The sequence below is a fragment of the Tripterygium wilfordii genome, chromosome 17 (genome assembly GCF_013401445.1).
Source record: "Tripterygium wilfordii isolate XIE 37 chromosome 17, ASM1340144v1, whole genome shotgun sequence".
NCBI classification, from domain to species: domain Eukaryota; kingdom Viridiplantae; phylum Streptophyta; class Magnoliopsida; order Celastrales; family Celastraceae; genus Tripterygium; species Tripterygium wilfordii.
The window spans coordinates 4859499-4883048 of NC_052248.1; the positions used below are offsets into that span (position 1 = coordinate 4859499).

Sequence of the window (23550 nt, forward strand, 5' to 3'; positions counted from 1 at the left end):
ATTTAGTAAATATCGGGGTGTGACTAAAACTCCCCTTATCTATGTCCATGCCCGTAAATTTCTGGGCCTATCGACCCATGATCAACCCTAGATAGAGATGATAACGAGTCAGGTACCCTTCCAATTAGAAAATATCAAAACCGTTCTCATTTAAGATACTCTATACCAAAACCGTTCCAGAACCATTTTAAAAACCATTTAAATTTCCAAATCCGGAACTGTTCCATAACCGCTTACCATCGGGTACCCATTTACCATTTAACTTTTAATATTTTATTTTTTCTTTTGATGATTATATTAATACAAATTAATGCTGAGTATGATTTATATTAATTATGATTTTATAAGTCAAATAAATTAGTGTAATTTATAGTTTTATTAGTATGATTATATAAATATATACGTTTTAATATGTTTTATCATGTTATAATTTAGTATCCTAGTAGTATACCTTTATAGATGATTTATAATATTATTACTATAATGAATCCTTTTATTAAATGGTTCGGGTACCCTAAACCCGACACCAAAAAATCAAACCCGACCCTAAACCATGGCCGGTTTGAAAATCAAAACCAAAACCGTTTTCAAAACCTATAGGATCGATTTTCGGATTTTAAATGGACCGGATACCCTGCCAATTGTGCTTGGATCGGGATTTTTTGCCATCCTTGACCCTAGAAGAGATAGACCGAATAAATGACAAATAATTTTTTTTTTTTAAATACAAATGACAAATAAAATTGACTTGTCCTAATCAGAAATTCTTGTCATTTCAAAATTTGACCGCTTTTATGACTTCCTCGTATCTCCACACCCTAGATCTCTGCAACTTTAAAATAATAATATATTTCATCTAAAAATGATTCAGTTCAGTTTCAGCAAATTTTCCTTCCAATGTCATTAACCCCAGTAATCAATTTCAGTTTCAGTTATTAGAAGTTTGAACCTTTTCAAGAAAGTTAAAAATTGTTCGAGTCCAGTACCCAAAATTTTCTTCTTCTGATGAATCCCCATATGGAAACACAGTTTTCATATATTTCCCTTATTTGTGGTCTTCGCTGGTTTTAGGGTTTTCAATGCCATTGTCGTTGAATATACTCTCTGGATCTGAGGAGCTTTTCAGTGCTTGTTGCCTTTCCCAGTGAAATTTGAGACTGGTGTTTTAGAACTTTGTCGTTCAGGACCAGATGGGACATTCTGCAGCAGTGTGGGATTGCAAGGCAGCCATTGAGATGTCAAAGGACTGGAATGGGATCGAACAGATCCTGCTTAGGAACCCACAAGGGGCTTCTGCTCGGGTGAGATTCTCTTGCTTTTCTTTTGAAGCCATCAATTCTGTTATGCATATTAATTGATTTATAGTATGACTTATGAGTACTTGCAGCCAAATAGGGGAGGAAATCATGTTTGATTTTGATTTACTGGGATCAATTAATGGTCTAGTGTTAATTTTTTTTCACATTTTTTGTTTGGATAATGTAGGTTAGCGTGCACGGAGGACAGGTTGTTTCTTGGAGGAATGAACGAGGGGAGGAACTCCTATTCACCAGCAGTAAGGTGTGGTTTTTAAAATCATCTGGTTTAATAATTTTCTTCGATTTATATTGTTTTGTTAGGTCAATGTCTGGAAGTTTGGGGCAATTATCTCCCAAAGTAGTAGGATTTCCGTTGTTATTGCTGTGATATATAATTCCCTTATCTGCCCGAGTTTTCTCAACGAAAAACTATGGTCCCAGTTAAAAAAATTCATCTTACATTAATGAAACTTCGTATCCCTTATTTTTTTTTCCTGAGTCACTAAATTAGAGGAAGATATTTGTTTGTAAACAATTGTTCGATAAGCAGTACAATTTGAATGCAAGAGAGTCGATGTTACTTATGGTTGGCTGACAAACTAAGTTACAAAAGTGGCTTTAGGTTTCGAGTACCATTAGGATTGTTTTGATGCTTACCAAGGCTGACATGAACTCCTACAAGTTGACTAAATTATTATGTTCCTCACCTTATCGTTTATTAAATCTTATGCTTGAGATGACACTGATTTAGTAATCTTGGAATGTAATTTAATCAATTCGCTGAGATATTAAAGTTACTTTCAGTACAAAATAGTAGAGATTGAATTTTGTATCAAATGCAGGCAATCTTTAAGCCCCCGAAAGACATTCGAGGTGGAATCCCCATTTGCTTCCCACAGGTAATGTTTTTAATTCTCACGTATACATATTTTCAACTATACAAAAAGTTATCTCACAGAAACATTGTTTAATGTTTGTGAAGTTTGGAAATTGTGGGTCACCGGAGCAGCATGGTTTCGCTAGGAACAAGATTTGGGTTATTGATGAAAATCCACCACAGCTGCACCCTAATGATTCCCATTGCAAATCTTTTATTGACTTGCTGCTTAAACCATCCGAAGAAGACCTCAAGTGCTGGCCCCATAGGTACAAGCTTTGTCCTGTAAATCCCTTGTCAATTCATTAAAACTATCAGTATAAAGGAAATGAAACTAAGAACTGAAGTTGTTCTTTTTATTTAGACTAGTTGAATTCAAAATTTCACTCAATGGAGAATGAGCCCTTTGCCGGCATGAATGACTTATTTAATTGACTGACACAGTGAAACTATAGTAGTGAAAATTTTCATTATTAAAGTGTTATTTGCTGTGAGATTTGTATTTGTGTGGATAGGAGACCAGATAGCTTGATAAACTTTTAATCAAAGTGAGTATTTAATTTTGAATTATTAGATCTGAATCAGGACTTTGTTAGGACAAGTCAGAAAGCATTACTGATCTTTCGCTATGTCGTATTCACATTCAGTAAGAATGCTCATTAGAACTAACAGTGTTTCTTTTCTTTTTTCCTTTTCTTCAGTTTCGAGTTTCGTCTTAGGGTATCCCTTTCTGCAGATGGTGATCTGATTTTGATATCACGTGTTAGAAATGTCAATGGCAAGCCATTTAGTTTCTCGTTTGCATACCACACTCACTTGTCAGTTTCTGATATCAGGTAAGGATTATTCCTTCATACATACTTGTTGGTGTCCGACATTAGGCAAGGAATATTTCCTTTATATTCTAAAAATCATTTTCTTTTTTGCATATGCCAAGAATATTGAATCTTAGGCTGTTTGACCAAAGAGTACGAGGTTTTAGAATTCTCTTATGTTCTACATTTAGTATTTGAATGTTGATTTCGATTGTCGCTGATCTTGGGGTATGTTTTCTGATACGAGAAATAAATTTAGATATTTAACATGGATAGTTGCCATAACAAAACAACACGGATTTCAAATACCCTGCCAGGGAATGGTGAATGGTTTTGATTGGAGTTATTTATTATGAAATTCCCTCTCCTTTTTTTGATAGTATCATTTTTGCAATCCATGTGAGCACTATGAATATATTATTTGTTCCATGCCATTTTATTTTCGTTTACTTATAAATGATTTACGATCGTTGAGAGGATATCTCAACTACATGCCCCATAATAGTCTTAGTTGCATTTGATATTTGTTGTTTAAGTAGACTTGTATCTACTACAGTGAAGTTAGGATAGAAGGATTGGAGACTCTTGACTACCTAGACAGCCTTTGCCAAAGAGAACGGTTTACAGAACAAGGAGATGCCGTGACTTTTGAATCCGAGGTAAATAGTGAACTTTACTTCCATTCTGAGATGTTATAAGGCATATAATTCGGAGTCTTGCTTTTCTTTTTATCAATTTCCGGCCAAGAATATTCCATTTTCGTGAAACTTATTGTGTATTTTACTCTTGAATGAATTTTTGGCTTTGACAAAATGCAGAGATTTTGATTTTGAGGTTCCTCAATTTCAGATTGTTAAATAGTAGGTGTTTCCTTGAATTTCCTGTGACTACCTACGCTGAAAAAAGGAAGATCTATCATTTCTTTTGTCTTTTTATTAAGTTTTTCTCAAAAGGTCAAGCGTTTTCTGTGAAACTGAGGTCTAAGTTTGAATTCATGTATGAAATTAACTTCTCTTCTTGATTTTCATTGAATAGAATTGTTGGTGTTTTTACTTATTATTTTTAGCTCCTCATTTTCCTTTCTAGTTTACTTTGAGATATATTCTGTTTGCAAAAATGCTTCTATTAAAGGAAGGAGATTCAAAAAAAATTCCTGAATTTTAAATCGATTTGTAAAGAATGGAGGATTCTATGTTAGAGATGCTTTTAATTAAACGACGCTGTTATGCTTCATACCCTTTTTGTTTTTCGAGCAAACTGAATGAGATGAGTTAAAAGTGCCACTCTTAAAGGTTATTTTGTTCTTGTCATACAGATTGATCGAGTCTACCTTAATTCTCCAAGTATTGTTGCCGTACTTGATCATGAAAAGAAGCGGACATTTGTTATAAAAAAGGAAGGACTACCAGACTGCGGTAAGCTTCTATACTTATGCCTATACAATAGGAAAAATGAGTGTGGACATATGTTCTGCAATCCCAGTGATGGACATTTTGTTGATATATTTGTCTGTGTTTGCACAATGAACACTAAAACACGAGACGTAACAAGTAGTTAGGTAGGTTCTTATGTTCACAAGAAATTGGATAATCAAGTGTTAGAAACTGGATAAAAGATTATGGATCCTCCTATTTTCCCCTTCTAACCTTTCTTTTATCCCTTTTATGAAGTGGTATGGAATCCATGGGAGAAGAAATCAAAATCAATGGCAGACTTTGGTGATGAGGAGTACAAGCAGATGCTGTGTGTTAATGGAGCTGCCATTGGGAGGCCTATCACCCTGAAGCCAGGTGAGGAATGGACAGGGCGATTGGAGCTCTCGGTTGTGTCTTCAAGTTTTTGTAGCGAGCAGTTTGATCTTCAGAGGCAAAGTTTCTGAGCAGTTTTTTGCCTTGCTCATAGCTTTAATTTCAGGAATCATCGTCAGTAATTTTAAATCAACTGTAAGTATGAACCTGAAAGTATCTGAGAGAGACACTGAAGGGTTCCATTTCCACAGCGAGGGTGGCAGGCCTAAAGTTTTTGAGATGGTTGTCAAACCCTGCTTCACGAATCCTGGAAAGAATTTCTTTTTATTTTCTGATTAATTCTGAAACATGTCATCTGTAGAAAAGTATCATTGCAGCTCAATGATTCAGGTTTGATTTTCTATTATTTTCTTTTCACTAGAACTCTAGAAGTCATACTTGGCAAGCACAAATACCAAAATGTTTTTTTGAAGAGATTGGTTAGACGTTCATAGTTTGAACAATTCAACAATAGAATGGTAATTGTTCCAACAATATTTGTGAAATTGATTGGATGATCTTGAGTGTAGTACCCGATTTTCGCCCGGCTAAAATACAAAAAATACAAAAATGAGAAAAAACACAAAAATGCAAAAAAAACACATTTGTTGTACCTATAAGCCCATAAATATTCTCTTTCTTGGATTCTTAAGCCCACAAATACTCATATCTTAACCCAATTCATACCAACCTATGTTCAACATTTATTGGCCCATTTCATGAAGAGCTAATTTGCTTGTGTTCACTACCATCTTGAACAATGTCTTGATTATCATTTGAAAGCCCACCACATGATTTGTCAAACCCATTACTATTTCCACCTATACATATATACACATATATGTATATCTCTCTTGACATCATTCCATGCATCACCATCATTTTAGTGCAAATTGATGTGCAACTCCACTTAAATTCAATGGTGGTGACTCCATTTACATTCAATGGTGGTGAATCCATCATTTTAGTGCAAATTCAATGGTGGTGACTCCATTTACATTCAATGGTGGTGAATCCACTTACTTAGTGCAAATTGGTTATTCAATGGTGGTGACTCCACTTAGGTTGTCATGGTTGGTCATTCAATGGATGGGTAGCTCCTAATTTCCTATAAATAGAGAGCTAAGGGAGAGAGCAAGATAGAGAGCTAGGGGAGAGAGCTAAAGGAGGAGAGCAAGATAGAGAGCTAAGGGAGAGAGCTAAAGGAGGAGAGCAAGATAGAGAGCTAGGGGAGAGAGCTAAGGGAAGAGAGCAAAAATAGAGAGCTAGGGGGGAGAAAAAGAAAAAGAGAGAAAGAAAAGGGGAGAAACTTCTTGCTATCAAGTTCATCAATCATCAAGCTTTCCTGTTATTTTTTTTGTTACAACAATCTTCTCCAATGCGAGCCTCTACAATCAAGGACTTCAAACTGCAGGATTTTCAAGACCCTAATCTGTCCGAGATTAGCAGACTGCTTTAAACTTTGAATTTTGCTCTGAAATTTTGATATAGTGTTTATTGAGGTGTTGTGACATTGTATATAAAATTTCGTTGCATTTCGACCTCATTTGATAGGTGAAATCAGAGTTGAAAAATCTGTGCGCAATGTGTGGTTTGAAAATCTATTTTGTGCAAATCTTGATTCTTTGATATGTTGTCATTTAAATTAAGGAAATCATAAGTTGATTTCACTTATCTGGATTATGGACCATATTTGATTTCATTTATGAATTTGCCATAAGTTGGCAATAATGGATTAAATTGGCAAATGACATTTTTTCCAAATAATCATTTATACCATAAGTTGGTATTTAAAATTAAACCTACCAAAAGTTGGTAGGGTATTTTATCATTTACATCATAAGTTGGTATTTAAAATTAAACCTATCAAAAGTTGGTAGGGCATTTTATCATTTACACCATAAGTTGGTGTTCAAAATTAAACCTACCAAAAGTTGGTAGGGCATTTTATCATTTACATCATAAGTTGGTATTTAAAATTAAACCTATCAAAAGTTGGTAGGGCATTTTATCATTTACACCATAAGTTGGTGTTCAAAATTAAACCTACCAAAAGTTGGTAGGGTATTTTATCATTAACATCATAAGTTGGTGTTTAAAACTAAATCTATCAAAAGTTGGTAGTGTGTCTCCAAATAAAAACTATCATAAGTTTTTAGTAAAATTACAATTTTTTTTAATGCTATCATAAGTTGATAGTAATATTCCAAACCTTTTTTCAAACACTATCATAAGTTGATAAGTGTTATTTCAAACCCTTTTTCCAAAGCTATCATGAGTTGATAGTATTTTTCATACCAACCTTTTTCTCAAAATAATTATATCTTGCAAAGAGCAAGTTTCCATAAGATAGCCATTAGATTAATCCGGGTAACCGTTTTCAAACGGGAGTTGTGGGGTGCCTAACACCTTCCCCACACTCAATCGATCCCTGTACCATTTTCTCTGGTTCGCAGGTTTTTTACGGTGTCCAATTGCACCTTAAATCAATTGGTGGCGACTCTAAACATTTTTCATCCTTTCAAACGTCAGACTGCGTCGTGACCCTGGTTGCGACAACTGGCGACTCTGCTGGGGACACCAGGTTTTTTTAAACCTAAGAGGGTCAAGCCCATATGATTAAATTGATTGGCTACGGTTACTTCTTCTTGTATGATTAATTGTTTGTTTCCTTTATATGTCAGAGATGTTGATTTATTTTGTTGTGGTAAAGTATTTGTCATCTCATACATTTACACTCACTGTAGCCTACCAGCTGGGCTCTACCTTTAGTATTAGAGAGGGTTGACCACTATTCTCCTGAGATTCCGTCTCCGCATGGGTAGTGGAAGATATCCTCACCGGATCGACTTCCCTTAAAAGTTAAGGGAGGAGCTTTTGTCCCAATAGTTGGGATTTTAAAAGCAACATGATCTGAGGCCTCGCGGAATAGTTAGATAAACTTACCCAAGCACTTTATAAAACCCTAGATCCATGTCCGAAACCTCCAGAAATTTAGGTTACCCCATATAATGGCATTTTTATTTTTGTGTGATTTATTCATTTACCGTTGACGTTTTGTTTTACACATTTTTAATTGTAATTTCCATTACTGGTTTCTTCTCTCATGCATTCACGTAGGTATAGTCATTGCATTTTGTCAAACTAAATAAGTTCATAGTCATGCATGAAAAAAAAACAAAAAAAGAAGAAGAAAAAACACCAATTCACTCATGTCTTTGCCATCCTTATAGTACAATATTACAGTTGTGAATTGCTAAAACAATGAAAATGAACAACAAAAAAATATAATGGGGCAGTTTTTGAGGAAATTGACTCTTAATTTTCTTGTTGATCGAGTTGGAATAGATCATTTTATATCTGATTATGAGGAGGTTCATGTTTTGGCTATCGATGACAACCTTGTTGATAGAATGGTCATTGAAAGGTTGCTCAAGATTACTTCCTGTAAAGTGATGGCGGTGGATAGTGGAATAAGAGTACTTCAGTTTCTGGGATTAGACGAGGAGAATAATTGTTCTGTTGGGTTTGATAGTTTGAAGATGGATTTGATTATCACCGACTACTGTATTCCTGGAATGACAAGATACAAGTTGTTGAAGAAAATCAAGAGATCGTCTGCCTTGAGAGAGATTCCAGTGGTAATCATGTCATCTGAGAACGTAGTGACTCGATCAACAGATGCTTGAGAGAAGGAGCAAAGGATTTTATTGTAAAGCCAGTGAAGTTGTCAGATGTGAAGCGCTTGAAAGGTTACATGACCAGAGATGGAAACCAAGAGAGATGCATCAACAACAAGAGAAAGCTTCCGGAGACTTGTGATCTATGGTCATTACCACCATCACCATCAGAGCCATGTTCTCCACCATCGCTGGAATCTCTTACCAGACGGTTTAAAAGACCCTGCTTGGATTAGATCCTGACCGTCCGTTATGTACCCTGGCTCACCGTGCAGATATTCGTAATTTCCCGGGGAGTGTGACAGTTTTTTTTTTTATTCTTTTATTATTCTTTTATTATTTTTATTTTATCTAGTTGAAAAAAAAAGAAAGAAAAAAAAAAGAAAAAAAAGAGAAAAGAGTCGTCCTCAAGCGGGGAAATGAACAGTTGAGTGTGACAGTTTTGTTTTTTTGATTATTATCTAGTTGAAAAGAGAAGTAGGAAGAAAAAAATTCGTCCTCAAGCGGGAAAATAACAGTGGAAGGTGACAGTAAAGTGAGTACTGATGTGACAGGCACCGCGAATGTCTTCGCATATGCAGAGCCATTTTCGTCTTCATCTCAATCTCAATCATTTCTGGCAAAAGCGTGTTTTCTCTCTGAGCCACCTTCATCTCCGTCTCCATCTTCACAATGTTGACCTAGACGCTAAGTCTTGGTCCAACACTTCCTTCATATTCCATTCGTATAAATATTCAAAAGTAAGAATCAGCAGAAACCAATTTCTTCCTCAAGAAATCTTCAAGGATGTATACTCCTAACTCTCCACCTGCAAAAAGGTCTAGAACTGATGAAGGTTCTACTTCTAAAGAAGATGAAGGTGGAAATGATCTCAGATTCAACCTCTCCCCTATAAGGGAAGACGAATACGAAGACGATCCCCAGGAAACTATCGAATCTCTACAAGAAGCTTTGAGGGAAATCAAAAGGAGACTTAAAAAAGCAACCGACAAAGTTCAAGACTACAAAAGGCAACTTATGGTTTCAAAGCATGCCATACAAGGTGTTCGATATATGTCATGGGGCAGACAAGCAAGTGCTCATGACCCAGATAAATTGCACGAAGCAATCACTGAGATCACAGTACAACTTGGATCTGTTGCAGATGGAATAGACAGTGTTCTTTATACCCTAGAATAAAATTCCTGTCCAACAGTATGATTATTACTATGTATAAAGGGCAGTGGTTTGATATTGGGAAGATCTATCTGGCCACGATCTTCAAAGCCAAGGATTTTGTCGAGAAGAAGCCAACAAAGGTGGGGAAGTTATTTTTCCCACGGCTTATCACAAGGTTGCTTTTGTTCAAAAGCATTCGACCTCCTCGGCCTCGAGCCTCTTTGGGATATCAAGTCACCATGCTGGAAAGAAGGACATGGCGTCAGAGCATCAGCCATTTGAAAACAACTTCTGCTGGAAAGAAGCAGACCCAAGAAGGTCCCTCAGCATCACCACCTGGTGATTCCTCATCAGTAATTGCAGCATCTCCACAATCAGATCGCATGCGTGCAGTGATAGCTCGACTAGAGATGGGGCTACAAACACTAGAAGATGGACAACACAGGCTGGAGCACATGATGGTAGCAGTCATGGATATGATACGGAAGTGAAAACATAGCAATCCAACAGTCAGAAATTTTGGGGAGTTATGTGAGCAGTTTGAGGAATTCCATGTTGCTATTATGGGGAATGATCAAAACTTTGCTGTTAAGCCTTGCCATGTCCTTCAGGTTTTAAGCTCAACAACTGGACCAGTTTTGAATTGCCAGTCTCTATCAACAGCCTTCAAGAGTAATATCCATGTGCACTATGATCTGTGACCCAGCTCATGGCCACTGATTGGGTTTTTGTAATGAGCATGTCTTTACTTTATCTTTTGATGAATTCGCATAGTAAAGCCTTTGCATGTTCTCATGTTTCTGATGATTCTGATATGCTTATCATACACAAAAATCGTTGCTCATAATTCTCACATCTATTCATTTCATTTCATCCATCACCTCCAAAATTCCAAATCTCACATATTCCATTTTAACAGGATTGAAATTGATGATAATGAAAAGATGAACCGAATGAACCAGATTTTGGGGCACCCATTAACAATGTCGAGTTTGACTTGAACATTGAGGATGAATCTGAGATATAGTCAGAAATGTTGAGACAAGTTTAATCAAAAAGAAAAGATAATTCAAATGGATGAGGTTGTTAATTTGGGGTTGGAAATTTGAATTGGTGCAAACTTGGAAGATTAGAGATGAAATAAAGAAGCAATTTGATGCGGGATGTCTTGCTGTAGTAAAATACCCCGAATGATATGGAAATATTGCACCAGTACTGAAGAAGGATGATTGTAATCAGATCACGATGGCACTAGAAGATAAAGAGGAAATTACTTTCATCACTTTATGTGATACCTTTTGCTATGAAGTCATGCCATTTGGTCTAAAAATGCAGGAGATACTTATCAGCAAACCAAGGTCATTCTGTTTCATGATATGATGCATAAAGAGATTGAAGTGCATGGGGATAACATAATTGCCAAGCCAAGTGAGGATGAAGATCACATGATTAACTTGGAAAAGTTTGTTCAAGAGGTTGAGAAGACGCTAGTTGAAGTTGAACCCCTCAAAATGCACATTCGGGACAATTTCAAGGAAGTTGTTAAGTTTTATTGGTAGAAAAAAAATAAAAAAAATATTCCCGCTAGAGTGAAAACCCGCAAGGGCGCTCTAGGCAAAAATAGGGGAAAAAAAAAAAAACAAGAAGAATTCTGCTAAAGTGAAAAAAAACCCTTATTGGCATTTTAGTTTGGGCTGCAAGATGGTTGGATCACGAATCTGTTGAATTGATGAGTATTGCCTGAGTTGACTGTTAACTTGTCTCACATTGACATAGGTGGGAGTGCAAAATTAATTTCGTAATTGAAGGGTTGTAGATCAGTTAATTGGACATGCACCCAAAACTGGGGTAGATTTTGGGGTGCTCTTGATACCATCAGATATTTTACCTTGCTAAGGTGTTAGTCTGTTACATAGAAGAAGAAGTTTGTTGGCAGAAATGGAAGGTTCAGAGATAGCCTCATACAAGTCAGTTTTGATTATTGTTAATTGGGTGCACACCAAAATTGGGGCAATTTTGGTACAATCTTTGAATTATCACATATTTCATCTTGAATAAGTTCGGTTTGTCCTTCTTGCCTTTGACCTCCCTAATTTCTTGTACATATTTCATTCTAAAATATTTTCTTACCACCCATCCTTTTCAATAAAAATTGTGAGGAAATTCATTTCTTCAATTTTGTGGTTTGTAGTCTCCTTTTACGTATCTCAATTCAATTCTCATTTGATACTCCAAGAAACAAATTGTGAGGAAATTCATTTCTTCAATTTTGTTGCTTGTTGTCTCCTTTTCCACATCCCAATTCAATTCTCATTTCATACTCCAAAAATTTATCATTTGCTTTCAATAATTGACAAGCATGGCTGTACTTTTGAATTTATCACTGACAAAGTTTTGACAGGAAATATAATGAGTGCATCAGGACAATACTTTTGATAGGAAGTTGATGGATTTTGGCATCCTAAGCTGGAAAGGATCTGAGTGAAAAGCCTGAAGCTGAAGCAGGTGTTAGCAGGAAAGAGAAGCTCACATTCCTAAGCCGTGCAAAAAAAAAAAATTAAATTGAATAAAGAAATTCAGATAAATGGGTAGCTTTGAACTCAGATGCGTACGAACATGCAAATTTCAAGGAAAATCAATTGATTATGAGAATGCACATTGGAAAAAGAAAAGAGATAGCCCAAGAGCTAGAATCCAGAATGGAAAAAGGCCTTCACTAATCAGATTAGAGAAGATACATTGAAAGCTCAGTGAGTCAGAAGGTCAACCCTAACAGAGAAACAAATTTGGTTTAGCAATTCGTAATTGTGCGCTTGTTGGAGGATGGCAAAGCCTTGAGAAAACATGCATTCATTCATTCATGAGACATTCATAATTGAGCAAAATAGGTCAGTGCATGCATCATCGCTGCATAAATAAAAATTTTCCAGGCAAGCCGGGAATGACTATAATGATCCCAAGCATCTTTTTCTAAAAAAAAAATCAAAAAATCAAAAAAATCAAAAAATCTTTTCCAGCCAATTCGGGAATGGCTACAATGATCCCGAGCACCTTTTTCTCAAAAAATCAAAAAATCTCTTCCAGCCAAGTCGGGAATGGCTACAATGATCCCGAGCACCTTTTTCACAATAAAAAAATCAAAAATAAAAAATTTTCAGCCAAGCCGGGAATGGCTACAGTGATCCCGAGCACCTTTTCACCAAAAAAAAAAGTCAAAGATTAAAAAAAAACATTGGCCAAGCCGGGAATGACCTTGTGATCCCGTGCCCCTTTATTCTCTTGCACAAATATTTGGCCAAGCCGGGAATGGCCTTGTGATCCCGTGCCCCTTTATTTTCCTGCACCAATATTTGGCCAAGCCGAGAATGGCCTTGTGATCCCGTGCCCCTTTATTTTCTTGCACAAATATTTGGCCAAGCCGGGAATGGCCTTGTGATCCCGTGCCCCTTTATTTTCCTGCACCAATATTTGGCCAAGCCGGGAATGGCCTTGTGATCCCGTGCCCCTTTATTTTCTTGCACAAATATTTGGCCAAGCCGGGAATGGCCTTGTGATCCCGTGCCCCTTTATTTTCCTGCACCAATATTTGGCCAAGCCGGGAATGGCCTTGTGATCCCGTGCCCCTTTATTTTCCTGCACCAATATTTGGCCAAGCCGGGAATGGCCTTGTGATCCCGTGCCCCTTTATTTTCTTGCACAAATATTTGGCCAAGCCGGGAATGGCCATAGTGATCCCGTGCATTTCAATTCTCGTACGAAACTCGGTTGACTATACCTTTGTTTGCCTTTTATTTCATAAAAGACATACAAAGGGGGGCAGCTGTAGTACCCGATTTTCGTCCGGCTAAAATACAAAAAATACAAAAATGAGAAAAAACACAAAAATGCAAAAAAAACACATTTGTTGTACCTATAAGCCCATAAATATTCTCTTTCTTGGATTCTTAAGCCCACAAATACTCATATCTTAGCCCAATTCATACCAACCTATGTTCAACATTTGTTGACCCATTTCATGAAGAGCTAATTTGCTTGTGTCCACTACCATCTTGACCAATGTCTTGATTATCATTTGAAAGCCCACCACATGATTTGTCAAACCCATTACTATTTCCACCTATACATATATACACATATATGTATATCTCTCTTGACATCATTCCATGCATCACCATCATTTTAGTGCAAATTGATGTGCAACTCCACTTAAATTCAATGGTGGTGACTCCATTTACATTCAATGGTGGTGAATCCATCATTTTAGTGCAAATTCAATGGTGGTGACTCCATTTACATTCAATGGTGGTGAATCCACTTACTTAGTGCAAATTGGTTATTCAATGGTGGTGACTCCACTTAGGTTGTCATGGTTGGTCATTCAATGGATGGGTAGCTCCTAATTTCCTATAAATAGAGAGCTAAGGGAGAGAGCTAAAGGAGGAGAGCAAGATACAGAGCTAGGGGAGAGAGCTAAAGGAGGAGAGCAAGATAGAGAGCTAAGGGAGAGAGCTAAAGGAGGAGAGCAAGATAGAGAGCTAGGGGAGAGAGCTAAGGGAAGAGAGCAAAAATAGAGAGCTAGGGGGGAGAAAAAGAAAAAGAGAGAAAGAAAAGGGGAGAAACTTCTTGCTATCAAGTTCATCAATCATCAAGCTTTCCTGTTATTTTTTTTGTTACAACAATCTTCTCCAATGCGAGCCTCTACAATCAAGGACTTCAAACTGCAGGATTTTCAAGACCCTAATCTGTCCGAGATTAGCAGACTGCTTTAAACTTTGAATTTTGCTCTGAAATTTTGATATAGTGTTTATTGAGGTGTTGTGACATTGTATATAAAATTTCGTTGCATTTCGACCTCATTTGATAGGTGAAATCAGAGTTGAAAAATCTGTGCGCAATGTGTGGTTTGAAAATCTGTTTTGTGCAAATCTTGATTCTTTGATATGTTGTCATATAAATTAAGGAAATCATAAGTTGATTTCACTTATCTGGATTATGGACCATATTTGATTTCATTTATGAATTTGCCATAAGTTGGCAATAATGGATTAAATTGGCAAATGACATTTTTTCCAAATAATCATTTATACCATAAGTTGGTATTTAAAATTAAACCTACCAAAAGTTGGTAGGGTATTTTATCATTTACATCATAAGTTGGTATTTAAAATTAAACCTATCAAAAGTTGGTAGGGCATTTTATCATTTACACCATAAGTTGGTGTTCAAAATTAAACCTACCAAAAGTTGGTAGGGCATTTTATCATTTACATCATAAGTTGGTATTTAAAATTAAACCTATCAAAAGTTGGTAGGGCATTTTATCATTTACACCATAAGTTGGTGTTCAAAATTAAACCTACCAAAAGTTGGTAGGGCATTTTACCATTTACATCATAAGTTGGTGTTCAAAATTAAACCTACCAAAAGTTGGTAGGGTATTTTATCATTAACACCATAAGTTGGTGTTTAAAACTAAATCTATCAAAAGTTGGTAGTGTGTCTCCAAATAAAAACTATCATAAGTTTTTAGTAAAATTACAATTTTTTTTAATGCTATCATAAGTTGATAGTATTCTTACAAATCTTTTCCCAAAACTATCATAAGTTGATAGTGTTATTTCAAACCTATTTCCAAATAAAAACCATCATAAATTGATAGTAATATTCCAAGCTTTTTTTCAAACACTATCATAAGTTGATAAGTGTGTTGAAAGTAATAATTCAAACTTTAACAATTACACCTTGTAAAGAGCAAGTTTCCATAAGATCATTTATACCATAAGTTGGTATTGAAAATTAAACCTACCAAAAGTTGGTAGTACATATAATCATTTATACCATAAGTTGGTATTTAAAATCAAACTTACCAAAAGTTGGTAGGGCATTTTGTTCAATAAACCATAAGTTGGTATTTAAATTTAAACCTACCAAAGTTGGCAGTGTATTCCCAAATAAAAACTATCATAAGTTGATAGTAATATTCCAAACCTTTTTTCAAACACTATCATAAGTTGATAAGTGTTATTTCAAACCCTTTTTCCAAAGCTATCATGAGTTGATAGTATTTTTCATACCAACCTTTTTCTCAAAATAATTATATCTTGCAGAGAGCAAGTTTCCATAAGATAGCCATTAGATTAATCCGGGTAACCGTTTTCAAACGGGAGTTGTGGGGTGCCTAACACCTTCCCCACACTCAATCGATCCCTGTACCCTTTTCTCTGGTTCGCAGGTTTTTTACGGTGTCCAATTGCACCTTAAATCAATTGGTGGCGACTCTAAACATTTTTCATCCTTTCAAACGTCGGACTGCGTCGTGACCCCGGTTGCGACATTGAGATTGTAGATGTTGGGAAATTGACCCGGTTCTTTTTTAACAGAAATATCAAACGAATAATAGGGAAATTGAAATATAGAATAACAACGATCTCAATAAAAGAATGTGTCAACTGACTTGACCCCCAAAACTTTTCTCGCCAGCACCGTATCGATGTCAAGCTTCACGGTCAACCTAGTGTCGAAGGCCTCTGATGAGTATCCCACATCGAAAAAATAGGGCTACCAACTCTGGTTTATAAGGATCCAAGGCACCCTCACCTGATAAGCCGGTTTTCTGGGTTGTAGTTCTACCTTGGGCCTTATGGGCCGGTGTGGGTATTCATCATTGGTGCTTTCATTAAGAGAGTCGCGTTTGCGGAGAGGGTTGCCGTCCGGGAAAGGGCTGCCATCTGAAGGGCGAGCGGAGCCGCCAGGCGAGCGTAGCCGCCGTGGACGTCGGCTGTCCAGGGGGGGTGGTTTGATGAGTATCCCACATCTAAAAAATAGGGCTACCAACTCTAGTTTATAAGGATCCAAGGCACCCTCACTTGGTAAGCTGGTTTTCTGGGTTGTAGTTCTACCTTGGGTCTTATGGGCCGGTGTGGGTATTCATCATCGCTTGACATCTCTTTGATTGCAGATCAACATGTCTATAATTTGGTGCCCACCGTGGGGCCTCGACAATCAACTTCAAGTTAAGTTCACAATAGTCCATTCAATGCTACAATGGCCATAGACAGTATGAACAACTTCGCGGCATAATGACCGACACCAAAGTGTGTGTGTGTACTTACCCCAAGTGTAGGGTATCGTCAAGTAATAAACCGGTGAGTCCGGTATCGATCCACGAGGAAGCAATGCAAATTTGAAGTGAATGATATGCAAATGACTAGCTAACACTAATAAACACAATGAATATCAAATAAAAGCAAGTAAAAGAAATGGGCCGAATGACTTGGTAGCATGAGCGATTTTGTAATCAAAGTAAGCACGAATTGGATTTAAAACAATTAATTAAAAACCTAGTCTCTAATCCGTCCCGGTGGCTACTTGGTTCTCCTACTCAAGGTATCATTGCAAACACACACAACCATACACAATGCATTGTGTGATACTATCAATCATGCATATGCAAAGAGAATTGGGTTATAAGACTTCAATTCATACATGTAGGCCATCGGGTCTCTTAATCTACGATGAATGCAAAGGGATAAGCACCTAATATTATGGATTAATGTTCCCCCTTGGGGCTCGGCTTGGCTAACACCCTAGTTTCACACTCAAAGATCAATTAACCATAACTCTCCCATGCACATTCCTAAATTAATCCAAAACCCCATCATCAATACACATAATTAATAGATATGCAATGAAAAACTCAATTAATTAAGGAAATCATGCAATGGGTTTAACAATTCTCAATCGAACACATTAGATGCAATCCCTAGACTAGACAATCCAAGAATACAATCAAATATGTCATTCCTATAGATCCAATCACACAACTATCACGAAATTAAAAGAGAGAAATCGAAGCTACGATTCTTTGAGCATACCTTGAGCAATTGAAACCGAGCACCCACCGTTTGGGACTAGAAACTAGAAAGAGAACTTAGCCACTCATCATAATGGACATAAACATCAATTTTATAGATGAAAATCAATGTCTACACACGAAATCACAAGAAACCAAGAAAAACTTAGAGAGAGAAATAGAGAGAAAAACAATGGAGGCAAGAAGTTGGAGGAGATGAATAATGAGGAAGCCAACCAAATCTTAGGGTTTTCTTCTCTTTTTACAATAGAAAATACCTAACTACCCTCATAAAATCGTTTCCCATTGGTTACATACATGATTTACCCCAAATGCCCTTGAAATTTCGGTGCAGAAAATTACAGATTCGCCGTAGGTGTCCGGACGGGTGTCCGGACGCTTCATGCCTCCAACTTTGTGAGCCTCTGTCTCAATTTGTGAAGAAAGTGTCCGGACGGGTACTGTGGGTGTTCGGACGGTAAGTGTCCCGACACCTCACAGCAAAAAGTGCCCAAAAAGTGCTCCAACTTGCCCGAACAAGGTCCGATTCCTACAAAACCAAGGGGAAATATTTGTAAGTGTAAAATTAAGCTAAAATGCAATCAAATACATTAACTAAGTGCTAGAACATCCTAATTAAAGGACATTAGAACCTCAAAATAGAGGTCCAATCACATAACTAGTAGTGCTGAAAGAACATATGGAGGAACAAGCCACTCAATTGACAGTCCTAGCATAGTTTGAACAATTCAACAATAGAATGGTAATTGTTCCAACAGTATTTGTGAAATTGATTGGATGATTTTGAGATTGCTAGATGTTGGGACATTGACCCGGTTCTTTTCTAACAAAAATATCAAACGAATAATAGGGAAATTGAAATAGAGAATAACAACAATCTCAATAAAAGAATATATGTGTCAACTGACTTGACCGTCAAAACTTTTCCTGCCGGCACCGTATCGATGTCAAGCTTCACGGTCAACCTAGTGTCGAAGGCCTCGCTTGACATCTCTTTGATTGCAGATCATCATGTCTATAATTTGGCGCCCACCGTGGGGCCTCGATAATCAACTTCGAGTTAAGTTCACAATAGTCCATTCAATGTTACAATGGCCATAGACGGTACGAACAACTTTGCGGCATAACTAGCAGTGCTGAAAGAACATATGGAGGAACAAGCCACTCAATTGACAGTCCTAGCATAGTTTGAACAATTCAACAATAGAATGGTAATTGTTCCAACAGTATTTGTGAAATTGATTGGATGATTTGGAGATTGCTAGATGTTGGGAAATTGACCTGGTTCTTTTTTAACAGAAATATCAAACGAACAATAGGGAAATTGAAATAGAGAATAACAATGATCTCAATAAAAGAATATATGTGTCAACTGACTTGACCGTCAAAGCTTTTCCCGTCGGCACCGTACCGATGTCAAGCTTCACAGTCAACCTAGTGTCGAAGGCCTTGCTTGACATCTCTTTGATTGCAGATCATCATGTCTATAATTTGGTGCCCACTGTGGGGCCTCGACAATCAACTTCGAGTTAAGTTCACAATAGTCCATTCGATGTTACCAATGGCCATAGACGGTACGAACAACTTCGTGGCATAACTAGCAGTGTTGAAAGAACATATGGAGGAACAAGTCACTCAATTGACAGTCCTAGCAAAGGAGAATGTTGCGGTAAAAGCAGAGAGTGCGACCATACGCGCTGTAAATATCACACTATAGAACGAAGTCAAGCTACTGATGGCTCAGCTCTCTACATCCCAAGGGTCTCTCAAGTCCGTTTTCACAAAACCATTGGTTCCACTCCTTCCACTCTCAAGTCCGCTTTGACGAATCTCGGTTTTCGAGTTGAACTCTAGTTACGGACCTGATTGCTATCATATTTGTAATCAGAAACATCCTAGGGAGGGACTGTTAGATATAATTAAACTCAAAGGCGTTGTTATTCTATAATACTAGTGTTTCATGAGGGTTTTGATAGAGAATCAAAGGGCTGTGTGTGATAAGCATTGAAAGAAAATAAAAGGGTTTATTCTTGGGTTTTACCTAGGTTTATTGGTGAGAAAAAATGTGAGTGTATGGTTGTACAAATTTTTTACACAGTGAAATCTTTTCTAATTGTCTTTTGAAGATATCCATGGTTTTTTCTCCAATTTTGGAGGGTAATTTGTAGTGAGAGAAGTGAAAGACCTTTGGAGAGAGAGAGAGAGTGATACCTCAAGTGGTTGAGAGTCGTAATGAGGTTAGAACCTCACATATTTGTAAGTCATTGATCACATGATGGGCAAGTGACCAATGGGCTGGCAAGTATTGGGCCTATTGCAATTGGGTTGACTTGTAGAATGCTTCCCTACCCATATGATGGGCTCAAAAGCCTTCATTGTGTAGGTTGTTTGGGCCGTGGGCGTGTTGGACTCGACCATAGCTCTCGTGAGCCAACGTGTTGACTAGCTCTCATGGCCTAGTTGGGCTCGGCTCTGGCTCTCGTGGACCAAGGTGTCGATCGGGGCTCTCATGGGTGTATTAGTAGATTTGCATACATATTGTTTTTGGCTCGTACAAAATCAATTTTCAATTATTATTTAATGTTACTAATTTTTTTTTAGTGTTATTTTCTACCTTTTGAAGACATAATTAATTAATAAGCAAAAAAAAAATCAGGACCGCTACCCGCGCGCCCATATTTGGCTTTGTCTTCCTTGAAATAAGTTGAAAAACAAAATTAGGTGTTTCAATCAAAAGTCATCTTCATAGTAATAATAATAGTAGTTGTTTTTTTTTTTTCTTTCTATGGCACAAATAATGTAGCATAAATTCCCATTTGAGTTCATCCCTTTTTCTTGAGGAATTTAAGAAGATTGATTGTATCCGTTATAGCAAAATAATCGTGCTAAGGTTTTAATTTCTAAGAAATGTATACATATATGGCCCAAGTCTGAATTTTCATAGATTCCCACGAGAATGAATTAAATAAATTGGCTTGCCGTTCTTCCTTGCTCATCAAGTTTTATTTGTTCATATATTTTCTATTGCTTCTTGACTTCTATCACTATTTGACTTCAAAAAATTTTAAAATTCCATAATTAAAATCAAATATGAAACCCAAAGCACAAGAATCTTACCATGTCAACCAAAAATACATGCTTTTCTATATTATATATGGTTGTTGTCTTATTGAATAAAATACAATTAAGTAAAACAACGAATCCGAGAAAAAAAGAGACCAATAATCAAGGAAATAGAGAGATATGTGGGAGCAATTTGTATAGAATTCATACGGTGAGGGGACCTAGAGTGGATTTTTCCTTAAATTTACTAAAGTGTTAATTATAAAAGTATGAGTGGAAAAGAAAATCGATTCCAAATTGGTCCTAGGTCAGGTAATAGTATTATGTCTAAACTCTAATTCGAATTGGATTTGCCACCCCTAATTATAAAAATACCCCAATTCACATACCAGGTTTGTGATTACTGATTAGTGATTTAGTGCTACAACCTTAAGAAAAGGTACCTGGTAAATGTTTTAGCTGACATGTCGGACCGACATGTGAAGTATATAAGGAACATATGTAACATCTCTCCTCGTCCCCTCACGTGACTAATATTACTCACAAAGCTATTCTAGTGTCACATGCTGTCATCTCCATCTCTTGTTACGACTTATCAAGAGGCAGTCCAATTCACGCACACGTAACCCGGTTTTCGCAACTTCCTTGGAGAGCAAGTTCAATCAGAGGGCCAGCAACCTTTTACCAGGCCAACCTCCGCAACGTGTCGGAAATCGTACGGTGGAAATATCAGATGCGGCGAGTCGTTTCGGATCTCCTATGGTGACCGGAATCTCCGGCTGTAATTTATTTTTAATCAACCAATTATCTAATTAATTCTGATTTTATCCTTTTTAAAATAATATTTTTTTTAAAAAACGTGAGATACTCCTTTAAAAGAGCGATTCTTGGCATTTTGACTCTATGTATGCAACGGAAGCTCTGCTCTCTCTGTCTCTCTCCAAATCCCCCAATCTTCACTTCTTCTCAATCTTTGTTATTTGTTTGTGAAATTAATTAAGTGCCGGAATGATTGTCCCAAATAGGAAGATGAAGACGATGGGAGCTGTATCGGGTCGGATCAAGTACACCGAACACATTTATATCACAAACAAAATGGTGAAATCAACACAGACCGGGACTAGAATCGTTCGGATTTGTGTAACTGATGGAGATGCTACCGATTCCGATTCCGACGAAGATGACTCGGTTTGTTATGAGAGAGTGAAGAAGCACATTAACGAGATAAGGATGGAGGATTACAGAAAGTACGCGGCTGTCACAAAAAACAGAGGAGTGAATCAAGTGAAGCCACGTGAACATAAATCAAAGAGCAATCTACAGGGTAATAAGTACAGGGGAGTTCGACAGAGGCCTTGGGGGAGATGGGCGGCGGAGATTAGAGACCCTACTCGTCAAAAAAGGGTGTGGCTGGGAACATTTGATACAGCAGAGGAGGCTGCTGTGGTTTACGACGAGGCGGCCATTCGCCTCCAAGGACCAAATGCTCTAACTAATATTGTAAAACCACCTCCACCTCCTCCATGTATTGCTGTTTCAGGGTACGATTCAGGTAAAGAATCTCAATGCCTGCCTTCTCCAACATCAGTTCTCAGATTCCAACAATCAGAAGCAGGAGTGGTCAAAAACGATGAGCAGCAAATATTGGAGTCAGATGGGTTTTTGTTATTAGATGATTGTTGGTTGAAAGAGTACTTTGAATCAGAAATTCCTGCCCCTATATTTTTGGAGGAGATCAGTGAAGTAGTTGGTACAGGATTAAGTAAAGATGACAGTATTTTGTGTGATATTTCAATGGGTTTAGATGAAGATTTGGGGTCTTGTACATGGTGGGATGTGGAGAGTTGCTTTCAAGATCCAGTGGCACTCGAGTGAATATGTCAGTTGGCCAAATTTAAGAATCCTTTCTGGTCTATGGGACTTGTTCAGCTGCTTTTGGTTAAAAGTTACAAAATGTGAAGTTTTGTTCCATTGATTGATGGTAAATTCTTCTCAAGACTAGTTTTTTTTTACTTTTGGGTACATATCTACATCAAGTTTTGCCTTGTTAACTGCTTATTGAAATGTGTAAATAATATTAAGTTATCTTTTAGTTTCCAAATGAAGGGTCTTGGTCTGGTCTTGTACTACAAAAGGGTTTTATATGTGTGCTGCTGTCTACGTTTAAGGACTTTTCTCTGTCTATGTTATATGAGTTATGACTTTTCTTTGTGGGCAGGCAAGATATTTTGATTAAATAAAAGAGTTAGACCATTTGCCTTCTTTAAACAAATTAGTTGTGCGAGCGATCCCGTGCTTGCCACTCCAATCCACACTAATATTTTCTCAAGAAAATCTAGTGTTGTGGACTTTTGGGTCAAAAAAAAAAACATTTCAAGCTGTAAATTGACTGACTTGATTAACCCATTTCAGGTACGGTAACAATGACAAGTCTCTGGCTTGGGCATATGATTTTTCAACTTTGGTCCCCCCATTTTGTCTCCTATGCACAGTTATGGTGGTGCCTATGGTTTGGGTTTGTGAAGGTTACATGCTTCATGTTTGGGTATTCAATGTGGAAATATTTTGCTTTCCATGCTGTATCCTCTCTACATCATGTTGAGGCATTCACATTTTTGTGAAAAACCTAACTTTAACTATGCCCTCCACACTTCCATACTGGGTGTGTCACATGATCACTTGTAATTCAGCACCACCATTACTGCTGCCTTGTCAAATTACTATTGATCGAATACATTTCCTCAAGGAATTGGATAACAAGTTTTTCCCCAGAAAATGAATATGTTGGGTATACATATATATATATTAACATAATTCATTTCATACGTAAATACTGGTTAGCACAAAAACTCCACTTGTTGGGACTTGATTGTGTGCTAAAAAGGATTTGACCCATGGCATCCAATCTATCTATCTTCTCTCTTAAAAAAAAAATGTTTTTATAATTATCTCTATTATTTTGACAAATATATTTTTGAGTGTATACAAATTCGACAAGT

The 23550-nt window shown here is 37.0% G+C and overlaps 2 protein-coding genes across 3 annotated transcripts; both read left to right on the top strand.

Moving 5' to 3' along the window:
• Positions 1 to 939: 939 nt before the first annotated feature.
• LOC119982231 (putative glucose-6-phosphate 1-epimerase) lies at positions 940 to 5209 on the top strand. 2 transcript variants are annotated; one of them, XM_038825497.1, is made up of 8 exons: positions 940 to 1301; positions 1486 to 1560; positions 2141 to 2197; positions 2281 to 2444; positions 2877 to 3011; positions 3547 to 3649; positions 4306 to 4405; positions 4661 to 5209. In XM_038825497.1, exons 1-8 carry the CDS (start codon positions 1191 to 1193, stop codon positions 4867 to 4869), a joined length of 954 nt encoding a protein of 317 aa, XP_038681425.1. In that variant the 5' UTR covers positions 940 to 1190; the 3' UTR covers positions 4870 to 5209. The 2 variants fall into 2 exon arrangements, with proteins under 2 accessions (XP_038681425.1, XP_038681426.1); XM_038825498.1 differs by having other exon boundaries at positions 2912 to 3011.
• A 16262-nt stretch (positions 5210 to 21471) lies between these two features.
• Positions 21472 to 22752, top strand: LOC119983057 (pathogenesis-related genes transcriptional activator PTI6-like). The gene has a single exon (XM_038826714.1). The coding sequence runs from the start codon at positions 21560 to 21562 to the stop codon at positions 22424 to 22426; it is 867 nt and encodes a 288-aa protein (XP_038682642.1). The 5' UTR covers positions 21472 to 21559; the 3' UTR covers positions 22427 to 22752.
• The last annotated feature ends 798 nt before the right edge of the window (positions 22753 to 23550 follow it).